The sequence below is a fragment of the Protopterus annectens genome, chromosome 9.part0, assembly GCF_019279795.1.
Source record: "Protopterus annectens isolate FY-2018-M chromosome 9.part0, PAN1.0, whole genome shotgun sequence".
NCBI lineage: Eukaryota > Metazoa > Chordata > Ceratodontiformes > Protopteridae > Protopterus > Protopterus annectens.
Genome location: NC_056743.1, coordinates 1,197,862,893 through 1,197,889,612, shown reverse-complemented (window position 1 = coordinate 1,197,889,612; position 26,720 = coordinate 1,197,862,893). Strand labels below are relative to the sequence as shown.

Below are 26,720 nucleotides of genomic sequence, written 5' to 3'. Positions count from 1 at the left end.
AACAACTCATAGTATTTTCTGAGGGACTGAGAAACCTCAATGTTCTCCCACTGAGAACAGGGACACATTCTAGCAATAGTCTTGGGGAAAGAGAAACCCCCACAGGAAAAATAAGACACTGAGTTCTTCGCTATGTCTGCACCAGAAATCTGAGGGAAAAAAAAAAACAACTGTATCCATACCTGCATCTCCATGTTCATATTCTGAATCTTACATCTCTTCAGGAAAAGTGAAATATCTCTTTTAACAGAAGCTACTTTGCAAGAAGGCTCAAAAGCCTGAATTAATCCCCGAGGAGGAGTAGATGCATGCTTGGTTTTCTGTTTTCTTTTTGACAGGAAAAGTGAAGAGAACTATGTTACTAATGGCAGTTGCTGTTTCCCCGGGGATGGGCACAACATTCTGACACAGCAAGGAAACCTTTCTTGTTCCCTCTCACAGGACTGACGAGTGGCTCTCCCTTGATCACTGAGGGAACGCCAATAGCTGCAGAGGACATGGTTAAACCCCAGTCCATAATGACTATAGGTGTTACACCAGACAAAAGATGAGTGGTCTGAGGTACAATGAATGGCCACAGCAGAGTTATCCACCTGTGGCTGAGGCAAATTGATAGCCTGCTGTGGTGGCAAAGGCTGTTTACTTACTTTCTTTTTGTGGCTGGAAGAAGGACCGACTGTGGAACTGGTAGTCTGTTCCATGGTCAAGCCGAAAATGGTACCACTTTCCTGGGGAAGACAAGCAGCAATTGCTGGTAAACACTACCACTCCACAAAAGTTACTTTTTTGACAGAAAAAGACAGAAAAAGCACTTTAAAACACAATGCTAGCCTCACAAAAGAAAAATAAATACAATTTCCCCATAGAAGAAATGTTTTCAGTTTCCTTATGCTACTTTTAAATTGACAGAAAAAAATGGGTGTTCTGTTTAAAAGTACATTACAGTCTCGAGACAGCCCACAAAAAAACAACACTCCTAGAGTTAAAATAACTTTTCTGAAGAGTAAAGTAACAAAACATCAACAAAATTAAGAAACTAATTTTTTTCCCCAAATGAAATGAAACATATTTGCCCATCAAAGGAAAGCACATGTTGACTGCTGATCTGTGAAAGCCCCAAGAGGAGTGTACTCTTCTCTGGAAGGCTTGGTGCCTAAACTTTTCTTTTAGTTAGCTCAGCACGAGCTGCTTGATACTTTGGGCATGTGGAAGGTGCCCTGAAGCTTTGGAAGCTGGTTGACTGTTATATCCTTGGCAGGATATAACCCATATAGATAAGGCTACTGTAGCAGTGATCAATATGATAAACATCTGAGGATTATAATCCCCTGGGATACATACATAGGCAAATGGAATCAAGAGATACTGCTGTCATTATTGTGGGATATTGTGTCATTCTGGGGTATTGTGTCATGGCATTTGACACAATACCCCACTCGGGCATTGTTGACAAACTCAAGAGGTTAGGTACAAACTTGTATGTCACCCAGTGGATAGCCAGTTGGCTCACAGACAGGATCCAGGAAGTTAGAATTGGGGAGTCCACCTCTACAAAGAGGCCAGTCACAAGGGTCTATATCATGACATCAAAATTGCATATCTGCGACTACATAAAAGTCGACACATAATACGCAAAATCTATAAATAGCAAACGGTCACAACATCGAATTTTTTCCTAGTGAAAAAATTCACATGGCATTTGGCCCCCACACCCCCCAACATGGGGGGTCTGTGCCCCCCACCCACCTAACTAAATATACCAACTCCGAGACTGCATTATAGCAAAGGAAAGGGCAACTCCATGTAGTTGGCCAACTACCTCCTTGCCCTGTGACTTATTCATTGAATCGCTTAAATGCAGTTTGATGAATATGTGTTGCTGTTTATGTGTTTGCTCAAAAGCACTTTTGTGTTTCTAATATAGACCCCAGTCACAACTGGAGTCCCTCAGGGATTAGTCCTTGGACTGCTTCTTTTTGGCATTTACTTCTGAGAAATCAGACCAGTGTCAGTGGTCTCTGGCTGATTAAATTTGCAGATGACTGCAAATTAGGAGCTGTCACTGAATCTCATACTGACACAAATGTTCTCCAGGAGGGGCTATCACAGACAAAGTGTCAGAGCCATGGACTAAAACTAAATGCCAAGAAATACATAATAGTATCATTTGGAAAGTCATCCATCCCTGGTAACTATCATATTGCCAACACACCCCTTAGAGATGACCCAGTAGTCAGGGACTTAGGGACACACATAGATAGTAATCTAGCCTTTGATCATTACGTGTCTGCAGTGGTGAGGAAATCATTCTATGTTGTGCAACTTATAAACAAAGGTATGGCATCTAAGTCCAAGGAAGTCATTGATCTCTTGTATTTGGCATTCATCAGGCCTATCATTGAGTACAATGCCCCCTTTGGTATGTACCTAACCAGGCATATCCAACAACTGGAACGTCCACAGAGGTTCCTCACTAAAAGAATACTTGGCATAAGTAATATGTCCTATGCTGACTGCCTCAAGGCCCTATCCCTGTATTCTGTCTCTTACAGGCTTTTGAGGGGAGATCTATGCCTGGCATACAGGGCATTGTCAGACCCCACTCTGATGGACCTCCTGCATATCCACAAAACAAACAGCACCAGAGTTACCCGTTCTAAAGACTTAAACCTTGTCTGTGATATAAATAGGACCTGCTGGAGAGATAGGTATGTATCCCAGAGACTACCCCGTCTATGGAACAGGTTTCCCATCCATGTGAAGCAGAGTTCCTCCCTAACCCAATTCAAGTGCAACTTGGACAATTGGAAGGGAAACCAGAAATTCATCCCTGGTTTGGCACCTATGTCTCTGATACAAACAGGTAACCTGTAAATGTTTCATCTCCCAGGCCCATGCTTACACTTATGAAGGATGTCAGAACTTGTCAGAGATTCGGGAAGCATGGCTAAGCTTAAAAAGGCCCTTGTCATTGTTAGCCTAGTAAACACCTGTGAACCTATGAACTTATCATCCCATTGTACATGTACTAGTAAAATCTTGTGCAGAATAATGCTTTCACTTCTACTGGTTTTACAGAGAAATGAAGCTCTGCTTATTCTTCAGACAGTCAAATGGTTGTACTCTCTGTCTTGTACAAGGCAGGTAGTTAGTGAACCATATATGAAGGAATTTAAGATAATGGAAGTTAACTACCACTATATTCTGAGTGGATGGCTGTTACTCATCTCAGAGAATACCACTGTGCTGATATTATTAGTAAGGCTGTCCAACCTAATCTGCTGTTAAAGTTTAATTATACCTAGCTTTGTTTAACCATTATTATCATCAACCTCTTCTTTTTCCATTTTTTTCCGTTGGACAGATGTGTCGTGTCAATTGTTGACACCTGTCCTGATTCAGATCCACCCTCCTACATTCTTAGAGTGTCATGCCCTGATTCTTCCTGCATCTCATCTGCTTTACCAAATGATCTACGTTCCTGTGACTGAACCACTATAACATGTTCATGACATTCTCAGCAATTGGAGCTACTTTGGCTTCCACTCTCATATCCTCATTTCATTCTCTGTTCCACAGTGTGTAACCTACCACCCATCTCAGGCACTTCATTTTCATTACCTCTAGCTTCCTCAGCTGCTCTGCCTTTAATGCCCTAGTTTCTGTGCCATACAGAAGCACTGTGCACACCACTGTTTTGTATGTTTTCCTTTTCGGCTTCTTTGATGTTCATTGTACACACACACACACACACACACACACACACACACACACACACACACACACACACACACACACACACACACACACACACACACACACAAAATCCCTGACACTTTGTTTCATTTGGCTGCAACACTTCTGATTCTAATTTTGACCATCTCATTCAAATTTCCCATCTCCTTAATCACACCTCCCAGATACCTGAAGGTTTTAACTTTGTCATTATTTTACTTGCTAGTTTAGTTTTCAATCTTCTTCTAATTCCGGTTGCTGGCAATGACCACTATCTTATCTTTACTCAGTTTCATCCTCTATGTCTTCTGTTTTGCATTCCAATCCCCTATCCTTTGCTGAGGATCCTGATCAGAATCTGCTTCTAGTACCACATCATCTGCATACAGCAGCCTTGTTGAGGTGTCCCCTCTGATCTGTTTGCTGATATAGTCCATCAGCAGTATCAACAGGATTGGGCTCAGAAGCTGAACCCCAATGCATATCTGCTTCTACTGTAAACCCCTCTGTGTGTGTTTAACTCACACGCATCTAGTCAATGGAAAAGTAACTAGAGGCAGTTGTAGACTATATATTAATGGAAGAAACAGAACATGTGTAGGAGACAGGCAGTGGCATATGGTCTTGCTGGAGCAACACACCTTGTGGACCTTACAGCCTCTTTCATCTTCATACATTTTGTATGTTCATATGTAACAAAACCCATAATGATCTACCTCCTGATCTAAAGACTAGTTTTTCTTCTCTACTGGAGCCTAGATCACAGGATCAGTGCTTTGTCACGTGTCTGAAAATTAGGTCACTAAGTACTTGAAAAATGTATTCTTACTCTGTGGAGTAAATATGGCCTCAGTTTTTGTTGAGTTTCCTCTCTCACTTGGTCTGAGTAGAAACCATAGAACCTATGCCCAAAAAGAGTTGCTGTTCTTGTCTACCAAGAGAGAAGTGTGATAAAATCAGCGACCCTGTTGTGCTCTTCTGTGTTCTCATTCTCTTACACCCCTTGAAGAGTGCAAATTTCAGCCCTTTACAACTCACTTATCTTCCTCTGACAAGATTGTATATTGTGTGTAGCACTAACTTACCTGACTGCATATATTTTTAGCAATGTTACTCTATTTAGTCATGATGTGATATGTTGTAATCACCCTGCATATTAATTGTGCTAGTGTTTCTTTATCCAGAGTCACAGCAGAAAAGGGGACAAAAGTCCCATTGAAACTACCCACTCACCAAAATACAAAATAAAACTTAATAGAAAAATGCACAATTATTAAAATAGCATTTGCTTGTATACCAGCTTTCCCCATTGGCACTGTTGTGATTCAATTTTCCAGCACCCAGACTAACCACAAACAGTAAAAACTGACACAGGGGTATAGACTTAATTGTTTCTCCATAATTACCTTGGGTAGTCTGTCTTACATCCTCAGCTGAAGAGAAATTCTTGTTTTCCTCTCCAACAAGATGCTTTTGGCTTAGTCGCTGTCCTACAGTGGTAACATGTGAGTAGAAACGATCGCCAGTCACCTTGTGGTCCACGGCTAGACCCTTGAGCTTGATTTTTTTTCTGTGAACAAACATAAACATCATTGTATTATATAACATTCATTTTACTAAAACAATAAAAAAAATAATTTGAGAACTGCTGTCACTACATTTATTCCATCTACTAATGTGACCTACTATTAAACAACAACTTTACTCATCACTTCCATATGCTGTCCCAAATATTTATCAGTCTTACAATCCACAGCCAACTGAGTAGACATTTAAGGTTTCACATTCAACTCAATAAAAAGAAAACACCTTCTGACCTCTGTTTTCAAACTACCTACACTCCTCCTCCTCTGCTGTCTTTTCTTGTAAGGCCATCTCTCTCCCTCTCTTTCTCTCTTCTTCGCCATTCCCTCCTCCTTAGCCGGTAGTGTCCATATCATATTCTGCTGTCAGTGCTCACCACCAGATTGTAAAACTAAGGCTTTTTTCCCATATCCCAACATCATTTCAACCTCTCTTTTTTCAGAACAGGTCTGCAAAATGGACATTCTATGAGAAATCAACAGATAACCCACTAAATGAATATCTGATGATGTATACTCAACAAATAACACACACTTCGACCTTGAAGGTGACAACACCAATAAACCTTTATTTACATGGGCTCAGACACCCTGCAGCCTCCCTTGCTTAACTATACAAGCTTCACAGTTGCAAAACATATAGAAAAGGGTAACACCCAGCAACTGTAAAAAAACAAAAAAAAAACAGAATTCATGTGTAATGCAAGCAGAGATAAAACATTCAGGGACGGTTCCATTTCAGGAGTTAAAATCAGGGAGATCACATTTATTGGGAGAGTTTTGGTTAATGGTACATCTCCCTTCCACAATTTTGCACAGAAATCCAAATAAGGCCTGACATACAGAATAACAGGATTTCTACCCTCCTAAACTCCAGCCGTTATTATTTGGAAAAACAACTTTATTTGCTGTTGCCACACCTCTGTCATGTTGGGCAAATGATTTAGTTTAGTCACCACTGAGGGTCTTTCTTCACTTATCCCACTATAAAGACACACTTTCCAAACCTGTATACTAGCCCATGAGTTTACTCTCAAATCCATTTCTTTATACTGCCTTGGCATTAAATCAGAGTTGCCATCCACCCATCCACTCTTCTATGCATCCATCCATTCACTTCAACTGCCTACCTAAGTCATTCTGTAAACATTTACTTCTCTGGACATCTATTCTCATTCTTTCCATTAACAAGGAATAAATATATCCTGCCCTTAACAACTTCCATGGTATCTGACACACAAATACCAAATAATACTGTCTCCAAACAGATTTCTGTGGCACAGCACTAGCAATTTTCCATTTAGAAGACCTGAGTCCACTAATAACACCTTTTGGTCTCTGTTATGCCATCAATTTCTATTTTCATCTAGCAGTATAATTAACTTTTCAAAATCCCCACTGCTTTCCAAAAATATCTTTATGAGACAGAATAGTCTTACTAACCCCCATAATCATACCCCTTGCCACCAAGTTGTAGACTTATAGAAAAATAATTAACAAAACTATATTTATCCTTAAGTTCTGTTACTGTTTAATATAGCTGCTGAAATATGTGAAACCAGTATTCACAACACCAATAAATGAAAAATACAGGTTCCCGATGGTCAATAAAGGCCTTGAAACACAACAGCACAATCTTTAGCGTACACAGATTTTATTTCAATGCTTTCATCTCAATAGACTTCATCAGAAAACACTACACATAATACAATAAAATAACTATTTATATCCTCATTAGTTAACTAATAATCTAATAAAACAACCAAGCTTGATAAATTCTTAAAAGAACAACACCATAACTTTCAAGGCATCTTATTAACCTTTAATTTCCTATATTTAAAAAAAAACATTTAATATTAATAGTTTCATTCAACCCTGGTAATTTGTCCGCTTCTAATTTTATTTGCCACAATGTTTCTCTCTGTTCAAGGTAATTTTTAAAATCCCTACCTCTTTGATCCAGGGCCAGTACTTCTAATATTGAAGAATCCTTTATTAGATTTAACTGTTCATCCTACACCATCAGTGAGTGACACTGGGCTATTGCGTACTTTGCTTGCCTCTTTGACTGATATACAAAAGACTTTGAAGGTGCTAATGTCCAAATGAGTGGATGATAATGTAGCACCACCAAGTCAGATGAAGAGAGGGCTACTGTGACAGACATGACAATCTGTATGCCAGTAATGGATGCTGGTATAACAGGTAAAAACAAGAATGGACAGATCCAATATAATGACTAACGTTCAATTCTTGATAACAGACATGACTCCTTTGTAAGAGCGGACTATAAAACTACTAAAATAAACTAATAATAGTTATAGAACTATAGATTCTATAAAAAGATTTATAAAGTCTAGGAAATCAAACATAATGAAGTCATTGTTTGTTAGTTACATTAGACCCAAACTTGAGTATGGAATAACAATATGGAAACCCTATAGGAAAACAAGCATGAATACATTGGAAAGAGTACAGCGGAAATATACTAAGGGCATCCTTGGATGTGAAAATCTAAGTTATTATGAAAGACTATAATATCTGAACTTGTACAGTGTCTCTTACAAATATCTAAGAGGAGATCTTATTCAGGTATAGAGGGCATTAAGGGACAACTACCTCTGGGAATGTTTGGGGTTAACAAAAAGTACTAGAGAATCATCAGATCACCTATGTAGGAGATTCTATAGGAATGGGAAGTGTACTAACTGGTTCTCTGACAGAGTAGCTGATGCATGGGACAGACTACTAAATTACATTAAAGCAAGTACTAGTTTCAATATTTTTAAGAACAGACTGGACATTTATTATGGGAACAAGTGTTTTGGCATATTGGCAAGCTAGAAGGGCTTTAATGCCCGTGCTTGAAACATTTGTATGTATGTAGGTCTGTATGTATGTATGTTTGTATGTAAAATAAGAACTGAGGAATATTGTAATAAATGTGAAAAATTCTGCAAACTTAAAAAAAAATATAGGCCTCTTGATTTAGAAAACAAATATTTTGAGATGTGCATTGAGTTGGCAATAGTACCAAAGGGGTTAAGATTTTTTAAGTAACCCCAATGGAATCACAGTAGGTGATCTGTTTTTTAATGAATTAACAATTTATTTTCAATGATGCAGGGTTAAAATTATTAAAATTTCTTATGGACAATGTTGTTGTTGTGTCTTTCGGCTTATGGGGGGCCTAACAACAAAAAAGTGGTTATGCTGAAAGAAGAAATCCTAGTCCTGGACAAGGAGGGGACATCCTTGTCTGTGGAACTTGAGTGTGAAGGCATGTTATGATCAAGTCTTGAAGGAAGTAGAAAAACATGTGACTGAGGCTATTATGCATAAACACAATAAACTGTTAAGGGATGTTACTGCTTATGAAAACTATACCGCCTTTGAGTGTTTTGATCCTACTATTAACACCAAAGATAAGAAATTACAAGGTAATCAAGGTAATAACATACGGACTACCTTTAGAAAGACTTGGGCTAGTACTGTGAAAGACAAGGCGACTAACCAATCAAAATCTTCAGCTGTAGTGATGAAATTCTTCAGAACAGAAACTATAAATAAACCTTCAATGATAACTGATAGCAGTACTGAAGTAGGGGATGGAGACGCTGAAGCAATGCACGAATCAGCGAGCAATGGTTCCAGTTTGGTTAAAAATGGGAGTGGAGCAAGACCTAAAATTTTTTTACTGAAAAAAGACAACAAAACAGTGAGAGCGAAGCTCATGAGAACGAGGGGTCAGACAACTTCGGACTCATCAACGGATGAGTTATTAACTTTTATGGTGTTGCTTTAATGAACCATCATTGTCAAGTTTTAGGCTATGGACTTAACTTTGTTCTGATGAGAAGAGCAGAGTTTTCCAAGACTGTTTTGGACTTTAAAAGATATACCTGTAAAGTGAATTTAGAATATTTATTGAAACGTAAAAAAAGACATTGTTAAGTATGTGAAACCATCTAGTTTTACTCCCCTGTTACAACATACCACTGGGGTTTTTAAAGATGCATGCTTAAATGATTTAAAAACTGAATTAAGTAAAAACAACAAAAAATGGTATAACAATTTAACCAAAGAAGAAAGAAAAGCCTTAAATGAGTTAAAATGTAATAAGAAATTGAGTTTTATGAAAGGTGATAAACGTGGAAATATAGTTATTATGACTATTGAATAATATAAAAATAGTATGCTTAAATTGTTGGAGAATAATGAGGAGTATAAAAAAGTGACAGTAAATGATATTTTTGCTAGTTACAGACATATTCATACATTTTTATATGATGCATTAATGAATGAAGAAATGGATTTCGACATGTACAATTTTTGTTTAATTGAGAAACTTAGAGTGGGGGTATTATTCGGTATCCCCAAAATCCATAAAAATAAGATGAATCCACCATTTAGACCAGTGGTATCTGCACCTAATTCTATTACAGAAGGGGTGGCATTAGTGGTTGATTAAATTTTAAATCTTATTGTACAGAATTACCAACGTACCTTAAGGATTCTTGGGACTTTTTGGACAAAATTAGGGAATTTTCCAGTGCTTTTGAGTTTGACATTAATAAACATATTATTGTCACCTTAGATGTAGTCTCACTATTTACATGTATTCCTCATAAGGAAGGGGTTGAAACATTGAGATGTTGTTTGTCTCAAAATAGTACCCTGGGTAACCAGAAAGTTAATTTTCTGTGTGAGATGATAGATGAAGTATTAAACAACAATTTCTTTTTATTTAATGGGGAGTACTATAAACAGAAAAAAGGGGTGGCAATGGGGTCTCCTGCTTCTCCATCCTATGCCAATATTGTAATGGCATGGTGGGAATACACTATTTTAGATGAGCTTAAACAGAACTTTTTGATACATTATTATGTCAGATTAGTTGACTATCTGTTTTTTATTCCAGAAGGAACAGTAGTAGATGTGGAATTGTTTATATATAGCATAAATGAAAAATCTAAGTATATTAAGCTTGTTAATGGTGATTGTGATCACAAAGTAATTTTTTTAGATGTTTGTTTAACATGGGATAATGATCTAAAACATTTTGAAAGTGAGAAACACAGAAAGGAAACATTTACAAATGGATATCTACATTACAAAAGCAACCACCTCGTTTATTAGGAAGAATATACCCAAGGATCAGTATATACGTGCTAGTTGAATGACTACGAATGAAGTTGCAGTTAACACAGAGTTTAGGTTTATAATTAGTTTATTTTTGAATTGAGGTTATGACAAGGGATATCTTGAGTCTTTAAGTAAAGATATTTTAGAAAAAAGACCTACTCTGTACTGAAGAATTATATACTGCCTTCTGTTGGTTTCTTGTTGTTATTTGCATTTACATGCATGCATACCAAAGTATATTTAACTATTTATTGTGACCAACTAGCCTTATTACTGTATTGTACTAAGTACAATAAATACACCAAAACAATTGCTTCAGTTAATACGACTTTACTATTACATTTTCCTTTTGGATCTACAAGCATGCAACACAGATGCTGTCAGCTCTCTATAGCAAATTCCCAAAGCTTGTTTATACACACTCATATTTATACCAAAAAGTCTGATATTTTTTTTCTCAAAGTCTGATGTATAACAATTCTTTCTTTGTATAACAGTTTTCCTTTGTTCCCTTGTCCTTGGTTCTTTGTAGTTTGATGATCCATGGAAACTCAGTCTTGCATTATCTGAAATGTGGTTTTCCAGCACTATCTGAAACTTGACGTTCCAACTTTATCATGCTTGATGTTACATCTCTTTACTTCGTTGATGTCCTTCCAGCTGCCATCTGCGAAGTTATTTTTACAGACTTTGTTTCTCAATAACATACTCCTTTACATGGATGCTAATATCTAATTAAGCTATGCCAGCACACTTACTACTTTCTATTTTTCAGCATTTTATACTATTTCTAAATTAACCCTTTATATTTCATATCACTCTTGCAGCGTTTTATTCAAACTAATAATCATGCTAGCAAAACAGAGTAATAATATTCTTTCAGTTCCCCGTTAGTTTATTATTTTGAGGAATGGACTAAACTTCAGTTAAAGAAAATACTGCATTTGTTTTATTATCATTATTATTTACAGCATTTACTACTTTGCTCATATTTACAATCATAACTTGTTGAGTTATTACAACTCTCCATAACCTGCAGCATATAAAACAATTTTAAGCTGTAATTATTATTACGACTCCTAAAACTACCAACATTGGATGTGTTAATCAGTTTAGCAATTTGGTCCCAGATGATGACCATCTTGTGAATATGTCCCACCAATTATGGGCAATGTCAACTTCTGTTTTTGTCTTTTACTATTAACACTGGGTTATTTGAAACCACACATACAAACATTTTGAAATTTGAAGGGAATATTGTACATTAGTACTATATTGTAATCTGTCTATCAAATATACTTGTAATGACTTACTAAATAGTAGGATTCCATTATGCTTGTAAATGTACAATCTGTGAGATATCTTGTTTTATTAGTTTTTATACCAAGCTCTTTTAAATCTGCATTTGGTATTTTTAAAGCTTGGAAATGTAATATTGAAGTACAATATTGTTTTTTGGTATTGTTGTTTTATCATAGTACAAATGGATGGTATTTTTACCATTTGATCTGTATGAAGTATTGGCCTGTTACCGAAAATGGTTAGTATTTTAACCTATGGTCCTTTTCTTGTATTACTGTGTTATAGTCTACACACTGTGACATATGCATGATGTCTTTCCTTGTCAGAATTGTTATATTTTTGAGGTAATGTACAGCATCTAATAGAGATAGAACTGTTTACTGAAATGTTTATGTCAGTCTTTGATTCTTTTTTTACTTTTATGTGTGCCTGACCTTGTTCAGCTAACCATGCTGTTATATTTTATGTGTTAAATGTTATCTTCCCAAATGTACATGCTCTATGCTTTTTACAACTGAAAATGTCTTGTGTTCTCTTTTGTGTAGCATTTTCCTAAGTTTTATTCGTGAAATATTGTAATTCACTCTGTTTTGATGTTCAGAATGATGCAAATGAAATGCAGATGTCTGTGTTGAATGCTGCGTGCCTTGTCTCGCAGCTGCATTTTTATCTATAGTCCTTGAATCATGTTCCAGACACTGAACATTCAGCTTGTCTCAAGCTGCATCAGAAAACGTATGCTACCAAACAGACATACATGTATTCAACTAACTATATTATTTCTACATATATTACAGCAACAGATGTGTATATGTATCTAACTAGCAAATAGATGTGCACATGCATTTACACATTTTAAGCATATCTATCACTGTATAAATTTCTTCTGTTTTATTTTAAATCCAAAACTGTCTATATTAGTATGTACTTTTTAGTCAAGTTATATTGCTATTAACTAGAAACACTTTGGGAAACAAAACCTTTAGTTTTCTTTTGATACAGCAAGTTAACACAGTTTTATATTGTCAACACAATGATGACAACCATTACTATTAGAACTGGATGAATTTGAATATGACTCTATACAGTGATGTCCTATACAGTAATTTATTGACAATGCTTGAGGATTTTATTGCAAAGGCATTGCAGTCTTGTTTTTTAAAAAAAAACCACGTCACAAATGTCAAGTTTTGACTTGTTACTCTATTTACATAGATAAACCATTTATTATATACTGTACAGAATACACTTGCTTGTACAGATTGTTTTTGCCTTTGTATATAAATGGCTGTAATGTACACTAAGTCCAATTTGCAAACCTAGCATTAAACTGAAGCCTGCTAATTACGTTACTTGAAACATTAAAATGTATGTTTGGTATTACCACTTTGCACTTTTATTTGAGTCCCTTTTGCAGCACTGTTTACACAGTTAGTGTAAAATTGAAAGTATGTCCTTCCCCTGTAGTATATATCATTTTATTGCAGTATTGTTTATTTGCTTTATGCTGTGAGAATTGAATGTATGCTTGCCCTTTGACTCTTACCTAGACTGTGACACTTTGGTTTTACACATTTGCTTTTTGATTTATTTTTTGCCATTTTTTATAAAGCTTTTGCTGTTGCCTATACTGTCAAAGTTGTAGTAGAAATTGCTTTTACCCATTTTGAAAAGACGTTTACTGTTACTAGTAACTGTTTGTGCCCTCACTTTTTGTAAAGGGACCTGCATAATTTCTTTTAACTGCATACCGTAGCTCATGTACTGACTGTACTCGGTGTAGTATTTACTTGCAAACAGATTATTAATGACATGTATGCACAATTGTGACATCTTATTACAATTACCAAACAGGATTTTTGTAAACTTTTGTGCTTTTTGCTTAATGCTGTACGTGAATACTTAACAATAATGTTTTAGAAAAATGTAAGTCATTTGGCCTGGTGACCAGTCTTGTTTCTTTGACCTTATAACTTTCAGTACCAGTAACATTTTATGTTATGCAACATTCCTTGTAACTACCCATTCCAGCCTGGAAAAATTTTAGCTCACATACTTTTTTTTTCTTTGTCCGTGTTCCAGATGCTTAACCCATAACTCTTTCGACACTTACTCATACCTTCAGTTATTCATTAATATACTTGCAACTTGATATTAGAATGTAATTGTAAAACTCTTAGAGTTATAATAAACATTTGCAATTTGCTTAACTATGCATAATATTTCTTTTGAATACTGTTTTTGCTGGAGTCTTTGCTATTTTTTATGCTATTATACAATTACAAAATATTGTAAGAAACAAAAGAGATATTGACTTAACACATGCTTAAAACAGATATATTTTTACATGATTTACGTTTGCTGTTGTCTGCCTTTTGCTGCACTTTAGATGAAAAGAAAATACATGCATGTCAGTCTTGTGACGTCATGTCTTTATTGCGTTTAACTACTTTCATTTTATTTCTATGCCCTAAAACTGTTTTGTTATTTGAAATGGTTTGAAAATTACCATTTAAGTGCCTTGCTTTAACTGAATGAAAGTTTGTGCTGTGTACTCTTAACCATTTTCTAAAGGTAGAATACTATGTCATAAATTATTTCCTATCAGCGTAGTTAACTAAAGCTCTTATGCACTTTTGAAAAAGTGTTTGCATATGTTGTCTGAACTTTTTGAACTAACTCTGACTGTGTCTTAGAAGTTTATTACATCTTTTTCTCAGTTCACCATGAACCTTGTCTCTGTTTTTATCATTTTGTAATGTGCAGTGGTTTTATGCCACTTTTGTCTAGCAAAATGTACAGAAGATTTTCTAAATAACTGACTTGACTGATATTGTAACTCTGAAATTAACATTTTACATGTGGTGACAGGACATAATGCATCTGGTTGTTTACCATTACTTTCATGACATTGCACACAGAAAGCAGTTCCATATGATTTGCACAATAAACGTTTACTGTCATACCAGTGATCTTGCTGTTTAAGATACCAGTCAAACGTAATGCATTTAAATAAAGCATTGACATGAACATTAATTAATAAAGTACTGCATGTGCTACATGTTTATACCAATCTTTAAATCCTACAATACATGTGCTGGACTGTTCTTACTGTCTACCTGAAAGGTAGTTTTACATTTAATACTTTTCTGTCTTATGGCATCCATGCTGTAGAATGAGAAACAGAAAGAGAATTACCTGTTTCTGTGTGGAAGGTGGCTAAATTTTCCATCGAGAAAACGTATAAGCTCCTCGATTCTCCCAAAAGGTGGTCAAACACAGCTGGCAGATTCAGCTGTGTGAATGTACAGGACATGTTGAACTTGCAGAGATGTACTGTTCTGCTACTGGATACTGTGCATAAGAAGGAAGCAAACTTTTGCACTAGAACTGGATGTACTAACTGAATAAAATGAAAAAGAAGCTGTAGCTGTCACAATAAGAAACCATTCAGTCTGTCAACTGTGGCTCGCCATTGAAGAATTATATACTGCCTTCTGTTGGTTTCTTGCTGTTACTTGAATTTACATGCATGCATACCAAAGTATATTTAACTATTTGTTGTGACCAACTAGTTTTATTACTGTATTGTACTAAGTACAATAAATACACCAAAACAACTGCTTCAGTTAATATGACTTTACTATTACATTTTCCTTTCGGATCTACAAGCATGGAACAAAGTTGCTGTCAGCTCTCTATGGCAAATTCCCAAAACTTGTTTATACACACTCATATTTATACCAAAAAGTCTAATATTTTTTCTCAAAGTCTGATGTATAACAGTTCTTTCTTTGTATAACAGTTTTCCTTTGTTCCCTTGTCCTGGGTTCTTTGTAGTTTGATGAACCATCATACATCTCTTTACTTCATTGATGTCCTTCCAGCTGCCATCTGCCCAGTTATTTTTACAGACTTTTTTTCTCAATAACATACTCCTTTACATGGATGCCAATATCTAATTAAGCTATGCCAACACACTTACTACTTTCTATTTTTCAGCATTTTATACTATTTCTAAATTAACCCTTTATATTTCATATCACTCTTGCAACTTTTTATTCAAACTAATAATCATGCTAGCAAAACAGAGTAATAATATTCTTTCATCTACCCCCCTATTTTAAGGCTCCCTTTTAAATATAATACAGAGATTAGGAATAATAGTTATAACAACAACAAAAATGACTAAGTTGGTGTAGTTTGTATACTGGACATGACAATTGACAGTGTCACAATTAAAAATATAGTGCAGCGAAATTGGAAGATTTTGGAAGGAAATGGAGATTTAGTTAAAGTAATTGGGAATAAACCAAATTTTGTTTATCGAAGCACACTTAATATAAAGAGTTTATTACAAAAATGGAATATAAAATTTTTTGGGGAACTATGCATACAGACAAAATTATAGGAATGTATAAATGTGGACACTGCAGTTTTTGTAGATACATATTAGAAAGTCCATATATTATGTTAAATCATGTCAATCAAACTTTTAAGGTTCCTGGACATTTAACTTGTAAAAGTAAAGGTGTTGTGTACATATGTATGTGCAGTGGCTGTGATGCCTTCTATGTAGGAATGACTACACATACTTATATGGAACATATTAGAGAACATATTTGTAGTATTAAGACTAAGGATTTTAAGAACGCATTATTTAAACACACTTTAGAGTGCAAAAAGTTTAATAAATTTTTATTTTCAATATTAGATGTAGTGGCCATGGATCAAAGAGGGGGTGATTTTAAAAATTACCTTGAACAGAAAGAAACATTGTGGCAAATAAAATTAGAAGTGGACAAATAACCAGGGTTGAATGAAACTATTAATATTAAATGTTTATTAAAATATAGGAAAATAAAGGTTAATAAGATGCCTTGAAAGTTATAGTGCTGTTTTTTTTAAGAATTTTAACAAGCTTGATTGTTTGATTATTAGTTAATTAATGAGGGTATAAAAAGGTGATTTTATTGTACCATGTGTAGTGTTTTCTGATGAAGTCTATTCAGATGAAAGCATTGCAATAAAAATTTTTGCACGCTAAAGATTGTGCTGTTGTGTTTTGAGGCCTTTATTGACCATCGGGAACCTGTATTTTTCATTTATTACTGTTTAATATAGCACACATTTCTTCCTTTGCAAGTTTCCCCTTGGTAGTGTGATGATATGAGGTAGAGCCATCTGTGCCGGGGAGAGTAGGGCAGTACATATGCAACATACGCCAGAATAGCTAGCTGGAGTTTTGTAAAGAATTTTGTGTCATTTGACTATCACACTGATTTGTACAGATGCTTGTGTTAAAAATGTATTTGTAAAGTTGCTTGTGTCAAAAATGAATCAACAGAGGGCCCTGTTGGACAGAAATGATATACATGTACATACATGTCTGTATGTCAGATAGTATTATTTTAACTGATTAAATGTATATGTTTTAACAGAGAATTCGGAAAGAGAGGAGGTTAATCTCAATCCAGTTAATTTTGAAAAATAGGCTGAAAATTAAATGGGTTGGTTTAGGCCATAAAAATTTTATCTCTCAGGTCTTACTGCAACTACAGACAAAAATGTCTGGGAAAACCAGGACTAGGAATCTTTCTGTATTGTTCTTAAGGGTGAAACAATTGCTACCCTGGAAGGGTGGAAGTTTTTTGAAATTGTTTTATAGCTTTCAGATACTGCAACAGATTTTAGCAAAGCTCTGGTTGTTTATTGTACCAGAGTCAGGTGACCAGATGTGATGTCATTCTATAACCAGCACTGAAATGAGTGTTTAGATATTAGTGAGAGATAAGATGGAACTCTCGCAGCAGCACTTTGCTTTTCGGAACCTGACAGGAAAAAATCTCTCACAGATATCTCACACAACCACACACCTCATCTTGCTTTGCTGTAGTAAGCAACTCAACACTCATCATCTTGCCCTGTTGTAGTAAGTAACTTAACTATGGAACAGTGATTCTTTAGTTAGTCAGGAAAATATAGTGAAATTAGTTAAGTATTGTTTTTCTGCAACTGTGTGAATCTGCCCAGCTGTGTTATTTTTATATCTCCTGTGATTGAAATGCAGGTGTTTATTGTAACTAGATATTCAGTATTTCACGTGTTTTCTAATTTATTATTTATTATTATAAATTTCTATACCTTTCACTGTGGCTGGTATTTTAGAGAATACTTTTAACATCTTAAGAGTATTTATGCTGATTTTAGTGAGACTGTGGCCACTTCTGAAAGTTTTTCTGCATTGGTCAAACTCTACCATTTGTATTAATATTAATTTTACTCAATATAATTGGATACGCTTGTAAGAGCCTTAGAGTATCTGACTGTTGGCAGCATAATTACCTTATTGTCTGTACAGAGGAGGCACAGCTGGTAAATCTATGCCAGCCTTTCCCGTGTGTGTGTGTGTGTGTGTGTGTGTGAAAATCAAATATCCCAGTGTATGTGTGTCAGCTACTTGGAACAGGGACACAGAGCTCCAAAGTAGTCAGTGTGGGGTCTTGTTTGGAGCCTGGAGAGAGAGAGAGAGAGAGAGAGAGAGAGAGAGTGTCCAGCCCCAGGTCTGGAGTGTGCTCCCTGTGCGCTCTTAAAGGAAATTGTACTTGGTGCAGAGAGCTGCATCTGAAAATACTGTATCCATTTTTGTTCTTAGTGGCTGTCCCTCACTGGTGTCAGTGGTGAGGATTGAGGCTCCTTGATTACTGGCCCAAAGCAGGAACCATGACATATTGGTGACAGCTGGGTGGAATATTAATTGAACTTCAGTAGTCATTAGGCAATTGTCACTGAAGTTGTGTGTACTCTCAGCAGCCACAGGGCGAACATACAGAGTTTAATTTTCACAACAGTTTTATTTATTTTTTTAGTTTAGTTTAGTCAGGGAAAGCAGGCCACGATGTCAGCAGAAGATTATAGCAAGTTGACAAAGAACCAGTTGGCCAAGGTGTTGTGAAGCCAAAGGACTGGTGTGTGCCAACCTGACTAAAGAGGAAATTATTTCAGCCTTATTTGCAGCTGCAGCATGAACCAGCAACCAGGAAGACAACCAGTCTGGTGATGGGGATATGCAGCATTCAGAAACAGGACAGTTCACTTTTTCCTCAGAGAACTTAAAAACCTGTCTGGAGTTAAAGAAACCTGAACCGGAGGCCACACATTTGAAATTAGAATCAGCAGAGAGGTTGCGGCATTTGGACATTGAAGAGAATGAGACACCATGTCATTTGGAGGCTGAAGTAAAGGAGAAACAGCACCAACATGAGAGGGAAATGCTGACTCTTCATCAGGGTCATGGAGGTAATACGGAAGGGAATAACTGAACCACAGAAGCAATAAAGGTGAGTAAATTTCTTCCACAGTTTACAGAGGGTGATAATTTTGATAGTTGTATTCATATATTTGAAAGAGTTTGTAAACAATATAATGTTGACCAAGGGCTCTGGGTATGGTCCCTGATCCCCATACTCCATGGGAAAGCTGTAACTGTTGTTTCTAAATTGTCTGATATTGCTAGTTGTAACTATGATAAAGTTAAATAATGCTACTGGAATGTTTTAAGCTAACAACTGAAGCTTACAGAAAAAAGTTTTGTGAGCATAGACGCAAGGCAAATGAAAGTGTATATGATTATATTGCTATATTAAACACTTATTTTCATAAGTAAGTGAGTGGGTGTCAGGTCACCACTTTTGAAAGGCTGTCAAACCTTTTGGTGAGGGAACAAGCCCTTAGCACTTTGAGGACATGAGAATCTGGTTGACAGACCAGGAGTGTAACTCTGCAGATGAGCTGGGGAGAAAAGGATCTCTACTTAGCAACCAGGGAACCACTACACAAGAAGTGGATACCCAGTGCTGCACATGGATATAAGGGAACCCATGGTGGGCAGCTTAAACCACCCCAACAGAGTTCACCAGTAACATGGGAAGCCACTAGTTCAGGTACATGGCCAGCCACAAGGGTTAGATGTTTCAAATGTTACCAGAGAGCATACAAATGTCCACTGAAGCAAGGTAGGGAACAAAAGGTGAAGGAGCCAGCAAGTGGGAATAAGAGCATATCAATGGTAAGTTGTCTGGAGACAACAGGGATACCAAACTATCACTGGAGTTTGTATCCTATCTTAGTGGATGGAAGACAGGCCACTGCTAAGAGAGACACAGCCTCTGAGATAACTGCTGTGAAGCCTGCAGTGGTTAAAGATGAGCAGTACTTACTTGGGCAGTCCACTCAGGTCAGAACTTTAGGAGGGACCCCATTCCACATACCTTTGCCAGAGTTCACCTTGATTGGGAGGGTGGAAAAGGAAGCACGCAGATAGGCATGCTGGAGGATATCCCTGCAGATGTCTTGATAGGGAATGATTTTGATAATGCAGTGTCTTGTGTGCATGCAGTTAGATGAGGTCAGGCTTGGAGACAAGCATGTGGGTTTGGTAGCATGGGGGAGACCTAGACAGACCCCAGACCTGAAGCTGGGGTTGGTGATGTGGCTATTTCAGATAGGGGAGCTACCCTGTAGCAGTGAACCTGAAAGTGAGCCACAGTTGCTGGTAAGTACTTATGTTCACGTGGACAGGGTGACTGCAAGGACAGAGGTGAGTGGTAGTACCCAGGCTGACAGTGAGGCACTGCTGTCAGAAGATACCAGGCTTCCTGTGGAAAGGGAGCTGGGAAGGGTCACAAAGGTAGAGTTGAGATATCCTCAGCTTTTGGACCCTACCTTACAAGGCTTGAGGGAGGTTGCTAAGGAAGCACCTGATTCTCAAGGAAAAGGGGAGTCTGTATACTGGAATAAAAGTTTACTGTATACAGAGTGGACCCCTGAGGGAGGGCTAGATGGTGAGGCAGTATGGGTCACAAAGGTAGAGTTGAGACAGGCTCAACTTTTGGGGCCTACCTTATGAGGTTTGAGGGAGGTTGCTAAGGAGGCACCTGAAAAAAAAAATGTTATCTGCTTTTACTGTATTTGTGTTTCTTCCTACTTTATTTTGCTTTTGCGTCATCTTAAAAGTACCCAATTGTATTTATTACTGTTTGGTGTAACTCATTCTAAGCCTTTTAGTTTAAACACTTGGGCTTCAGACCAGTTGTTTTACATTAAGAGGGTTTGTGGTCTGCACTGTAGTGGCAGAACAGGCAGCTTACATCCTTCTGAGTTGGGAACTGCTGACTGAGGGCTCAGTGTCTGTTATTCTAAAAGTGCATTAATTGTGGTTTAAGCACTTGGGCTTTCAGGCCAGTTATTTTACATTAAGAGGGTTCGTGGTCTGCACTCTTGTGGGAGGAGAGGCAGGACTCTGGCCTTCTGAGCTGGGAATTTCTGGTTAAAGGCTTATAGTGCATGCATATGTGAACTGCTTCTTACTGAAATTGGTACACCTTGTTTGCTGTAGCATAGACTAGATCCAGGCCTGCTGAATCTAGCTTTGTTTGTATAACTTGAGCACTAATCCAGGCATTCTTTAAAGTATTCAATTGTATTTATTACTGCTTGGTAGTAACTTGATTAAAGTGTAGCTATCATTCTAAGTCTTTTGGATTAAGCACTTGGGCTTCAGACCAGTTGTTTTACATTAGGAAGGTTTGTGGCATGCACTGTGGTGGCAGGACAGGTAGCTTACATCCTTCTAAGTTGGGAACTGCTGATGGAGAGCTCAATGTCTGTTATTCTAAAAGTGTATTAGTTATGGTTTAAGCACTTGGGCTTCAGGCCAGTTATTTTACATTAAGAAGGTTCGTGGTCTGCACTCTTGTGGGAGGAGAGTCTGGACTCTGCCCTTCTGAGCTGGGAATTTCTGGTTAAAGGTTTATAGTGCCTGCATATTTGAACTGTTTCTTACTGAAATTGGTACACCTTGTTTGCTGTTGCATAGACTAGATCCAGGCCTGCTGAATCTAGCTTTGTTTGTATGCTTGTTGTTTGTTTGCTTATTATTTCCCTGGAACGCTAATTCCACCTAAAATGTGGCTTTTCAGTGCTTCTGTGGATCCCTAGTGATATCTGCATTGCTTACTGTACTTATTTCCTTGTTTCACTTGAAAGAAAGTTACTGTTTGTCATTTTTGCATTTAAGTTACCTGTAACACATTGCACTTAAGTTACCTGGCACTTGTTCACTAAGCAATTATATGTCAGCATTAAAAAAATAAAAGCACTACACCCTCACAAACTCCCCTTGAGTACCTTGTTCCCCATTGGCCCTTGTTTTCAATTATAAAGGAATTCCCAATACTATTCTAGCATGTCCAAAGGTCAGTTGTCAATCTCCTCTCCGGTCCAGCTGGTGAATCTGGGAATCTTGAGGCAATGTTACAACTGCCTGATGTACACAGGCAACCCTCTCCTCCTCCCAACGAATTCCAACACATGTGAGAGATGCAACCATATAGCCAAACTGGAGGCTAAGCTCTCTCAACTCAGTACTGGCATAACCAGTCAGGAGGAGAAGGAAACCACACTCACTACAATTCCAGTCTCACATAGACCTACCATGACAGCAAACCAAACACATAATCACACAAAAACATACTCGGAGGCTCTAAATAAAGATCTGCCTAAACAGCAGAGACCTCCAAAGCAGACACCCAAGCAACCGCTACCCCAAAACAAAACACATGCAACACATATATCACAAAGCCAGTGTGCCGAACAGTCACAGCCCTTAAGGCTAAACAACACACCTGATACAATTGTAATAGGTGATTCTATCGTCAGTCACACTGACGTCCCGCTCACCAGGCTGAACAAGGAGAAGGTCACGGTGAGCAGCCTGTCGGGCGCTAGGATCCGCCACATAACACAAGCACTCAGGTCACTCCAAGGCAAGAACAAATATGACTCAGTCATTGTCCATGCTGGTGTGAATGACCTGAGACGTACCTCCCTGGACTACATGAAAAGAGACATAGAGGAGCTCTCTGAGCATGTAGCCCAGGCCGGTATGACCCTGACCTTGAGTAGCATCTTACCCTCACCAAGAATGATGCCACAATATGAAGACAAGATGATCAATTTCAACAATTGGCTTAAGTATTGGTGTCATTCAAAGGGGATCCAATGCCTGACAGCCTGGGATGATATGCTCGACAAGCCACGGTGCTTTGCTAAGGACGGCTTGCACCTATCACCCCTGGGCTTTCAGATATTGGCAAAGGCTCTTGCTACCCCCATAGTGCCTTTTTTAGGCAAGGCTCAAAAGACAAACCCACCTCCATTGGTATCACAAGGGATAAGAAACTAAGAGTAATGCTACTCAATGCCAGAAGTCTAAACCTCAAGATGCACGCACTCGAAACTCTCCTTAGCATGGAGAACATCGATATCTGTGCAGTAACAGAAACCTGGTTCAGGGCTCCCGAGAGCACCCCAGCACTACCAGGTTATACCTCATAACATGCTTTTCGGCCCCAAAACCTGGACCAAACTACAAAAGGAGGGGGAGTATCAATATTCATCAAAGATACCCACACCTCCAGGTTGGTGGCACAGCACGAAGCATCAGAGACTATCCATGTGCAACTAACGGTGGGTAAAACTGTCTTCCAGTTTATAGCCTGCTACAGACCACCCTCCCAAACCCAGGAACCCCACTTGGCCTTCCTGAGAACACTGGAAAATATGAAGGTCTCTCCAAACACCATTATATTGGGCGACTTCAACTATCCAAACATAGACTGGGAGCATTACTCTAGCTCCAACACCTTAGCCCAAAGGTTCCTAGAATTCATAAACTCAAATGCTATGGAACAATTTGTTACCACTCCCACAAGAGGGGAAAACATACTGGACCTGATCATCACCAACATGGGGACTCTATGCTCCAGACCAGAAGTGTATCCCTCACAGGTAGGATCAGACCATAAACTAATCCAACTGGATATTCACATCCCGACCCCACCCCCTGCCCAGAACACCACAGAGAAAAACTTCTCTAAAGCAAATTTCACACTCCTCAAAACCGAGGTGGAATCCTTCAAAGCCCCCGGGCCTGTGGAAAATACGGCCCAGACTGCAGAATCCTTTATAAATGCATTCTATGAACACCTTCAGGAATGCATGGATCATGCAATCCCAAATAAAACCAAGACCCAATCCTCCAAAGGCAGACGTCCTGTCTGGTGGACCCCAGCTATAAACAAACTATACAATAGAAGGAGGAAGCTACTACATGACAGAGCAAAATCCCAAAAAGGGAAGGCATCTCTGATCAGTATTAGCAAAAAACTACGGGCACTCATAAAATCATCTAAGGCCAGCTTCGAGAGAAAAATTGCACAGGACACTAAGGATAATCACAAGGCTTTCTTTAGTTATGTTAGGAACCTGGGTGGGAATTCCCAGATATGCTCAGAATTAGTCCAAAATGACAAAAATTACACCGAACCCACAGACATTGCCAACATCCTAGCTGACAGGTTCAGTGCAAACTTCTCCCCCCCTCCCCACCAAAGGGGCAAATATCTATCCCAGCAGAGTGCTGCCCCCCCTGACATCTCAGATGCTCAGGTAAGAGCCGCCCTCTCCAAAGCAAAAAACACAGCATCAATGTGACCAGACAGTGTCCCGGGCTGCATCCTACATGAACTTCAAGAAGAGCTAAACCCAAACATAAAACTACTGTTCAATCACAGCCTTACTACAGGATATGTACCCAAAGAGTGGCGTACAGCAACAGTGGTCCCTCTCCACAAAGGTGGTGCCTCAATGGACCCTGGAAACTATCGCCCCATAAGCCTGACTAGCTTGGTCTGCAAAGCTATGGAAAGGATCATCATGGACCTCATAAATAAAGATATTGGGGACCTACAGACACTGGATCCTACCCAGTTCAGCTTTGTTAAGGGCAGATCCTACCTCTTAAACCTGGTTGACATATTTGAAACCGTCACCAAGGCCATTGACAAAGGGAAGGTGGTCCACACAGCCTACATGCACCTCGCAAAAGCCTTCGATACAATACCCCACTTGGGCATTATAGATAAGCTCACCAGCTTAAATATAAACCCCTATGTCACTAGATGGGTTGCAAACTGGCTCAAGGACAGAACCCACATGGTTAGAATTGCTGGAGCCATGTCAGACTCCAAACCAGTTACAAGTGGCGTCCCACAAGGCTCAGTCCTGGGACCTCTCTTGTTTGGTATATATTTCTTGGAGGTACAGGCCAACATGGAAGGACTGTGGCTGACCAAGTTCACAGATGACTGCAAACTGGGCGCCATAATCGACTCTCCAGCCAACACAAGCATCCTCCAATTGGGCCTCATAGAAACAGACAATTGGTGCCAGAGCCATGGCCTCAAGCTAAACGCTAAAAAGTGTATAGTCATCCCCTTTGGCAAAAACAAAGTGCCCACAAATTACCACATAGGTGGTAATCCGTTAAGTACAGAAGAAGTAATTAGGGACCTGGGGACCCAAGTTGATAGCAATCTCTCATTTGACAATCACGTGGCCAAAGTGGTTAGAAAAACATTTTATATAGCCCACCTAATCATGAAGGGATTCACATCTAATATCTCTCTTTACCTCTCACAATTTCCTCCCTTCTCACCTCACTTTTGTGCTTCCTTGTTAACCTACTGTCACCCTCCCTTGCTTGTCCCCTGCTAGCTGTTTTGCTGCTTTTTCCTGCTGGCTTAGCTGTCCTGTGCTTGCTGGCTTGGCACCTCCACTTGCGAATTGGCTGTCTTTCTGGTTTTCCTTATCCACTTACCTCTCACCTCTGTTTGCTGTTTTTTATTGTGTGCTTATTTCTCCTGTGTCCCATGTTCTCTGTATGTACACACCCAGTGCAACCTCTTGCCCTTCTCCTACTCACCTGTTTGTATATCAGTCTTGGTGTCTTCCCTTTGCTACCTTGTCCACCTTCCTGATACCAGCTCTTCTTCCCCCAACTGCTGTATCCTGCTTACTATTCAGTCTCCTTATCCTCTAGCTTGCTGTATCTTGTTCCTTCCTTCTATCTCTCCTTTTTCACTCTTTTACACCTTCAGTTGCTGCTCTTTCTGGGTCCTCCTTTCTCTCTTTTACCTGCCTCACTTTGCTTGCTCTTTTTCTCTGTTTCTCCTACCTTCAGTTGCACTGACAACCTCCCTTTACTTGTGCTCTACTGCTTGTGCCTTCTGCAAACTGTATTATTTACTTGTGCCCCTCTACCAAACTGCTGTCTTTACTTCTGTTGCCCTCTGCCCCCTGCTTATTTTGTGTGCCCTTTATGCTCTTACCTGCTTCTCTTTCCTGCTTTTAAACCTCTGGTCCTTTTTTTAAATTTAAACCATCTCTTCCATTCTTTTTTTTCTGCCTTCTTACCTTTTTGTTTCTTTTCCTGCTGTCTTTTTCACTTCTGCTTTCCCCTTCCTGCCTCTTTTGTTTTGTCTTAAATACTTTTCTCTAGCCTGTTCTCCTGCTTAGCTTCTAACTTTTCTGCTCTCCTCCCTTAACTGTTTTTGTGTTCTTGCTTCTCCTCCTTCCCCTCTTTTTTACCTCCCCCAATTCCCTCCCTCTTTAGCCCCCTACACCTACCCCCCACCTCACTACACCTTATCCCACTACCCCACCCTCTCACAGCACCCTATCCTCTTACCCATATCTATCCTCTATCACCTACACTATACTCTCATCTCTTACTTCCTTCATCACCTTACTATCCTTCTCTACCTTCATCACTCCTGTCTCTACTCTCTACCTAATTTATATCCTGGTAGTCTATTGTCTCTCAAATTATCTCAACATGTCAACAGACATCCTCCACTCAACCTTCTTTGATCTCTGTAAACACAACTCTCTAAAAAATCTCAACTTCTACTACTCACTTACCTTTCTTTCCTCTCACTCTGCCCTATTCCTACTTCTTAAAGAAATAAAAATACTAACCTAAACTACACTCCTAACTACAAACAAAGCTCAATTTCTTCCTAAACCAAAAGCCTAAACAAATAACATCACTAC

General features: G+C 38.4%; 1 protein-coding gene across 2 annotated transcripts in view; it reads right to left on the bottom strand.

The window, feature by feature from the left end:
• Positions 1-26,720, bottom strand: part of SLC43A1 (solute carrier family 43 member 1) — a 658,072-nt gene that overhangs the window by 141,041 nt on the left and 490,311 nt on the right. For both annotated transcript variants that reach the window (XM_044084117.1, XM_044084118.1), the window contains one exon: positions 5,142-5,305. In XM_044084117.1, the coding sequence (XP_043940052.1) occupies positions 5,142-5,305 (164 nt within the window). The remainder of the gene's footprint in view (positions 1-5,141; positions 5,306-26,720) is intronic.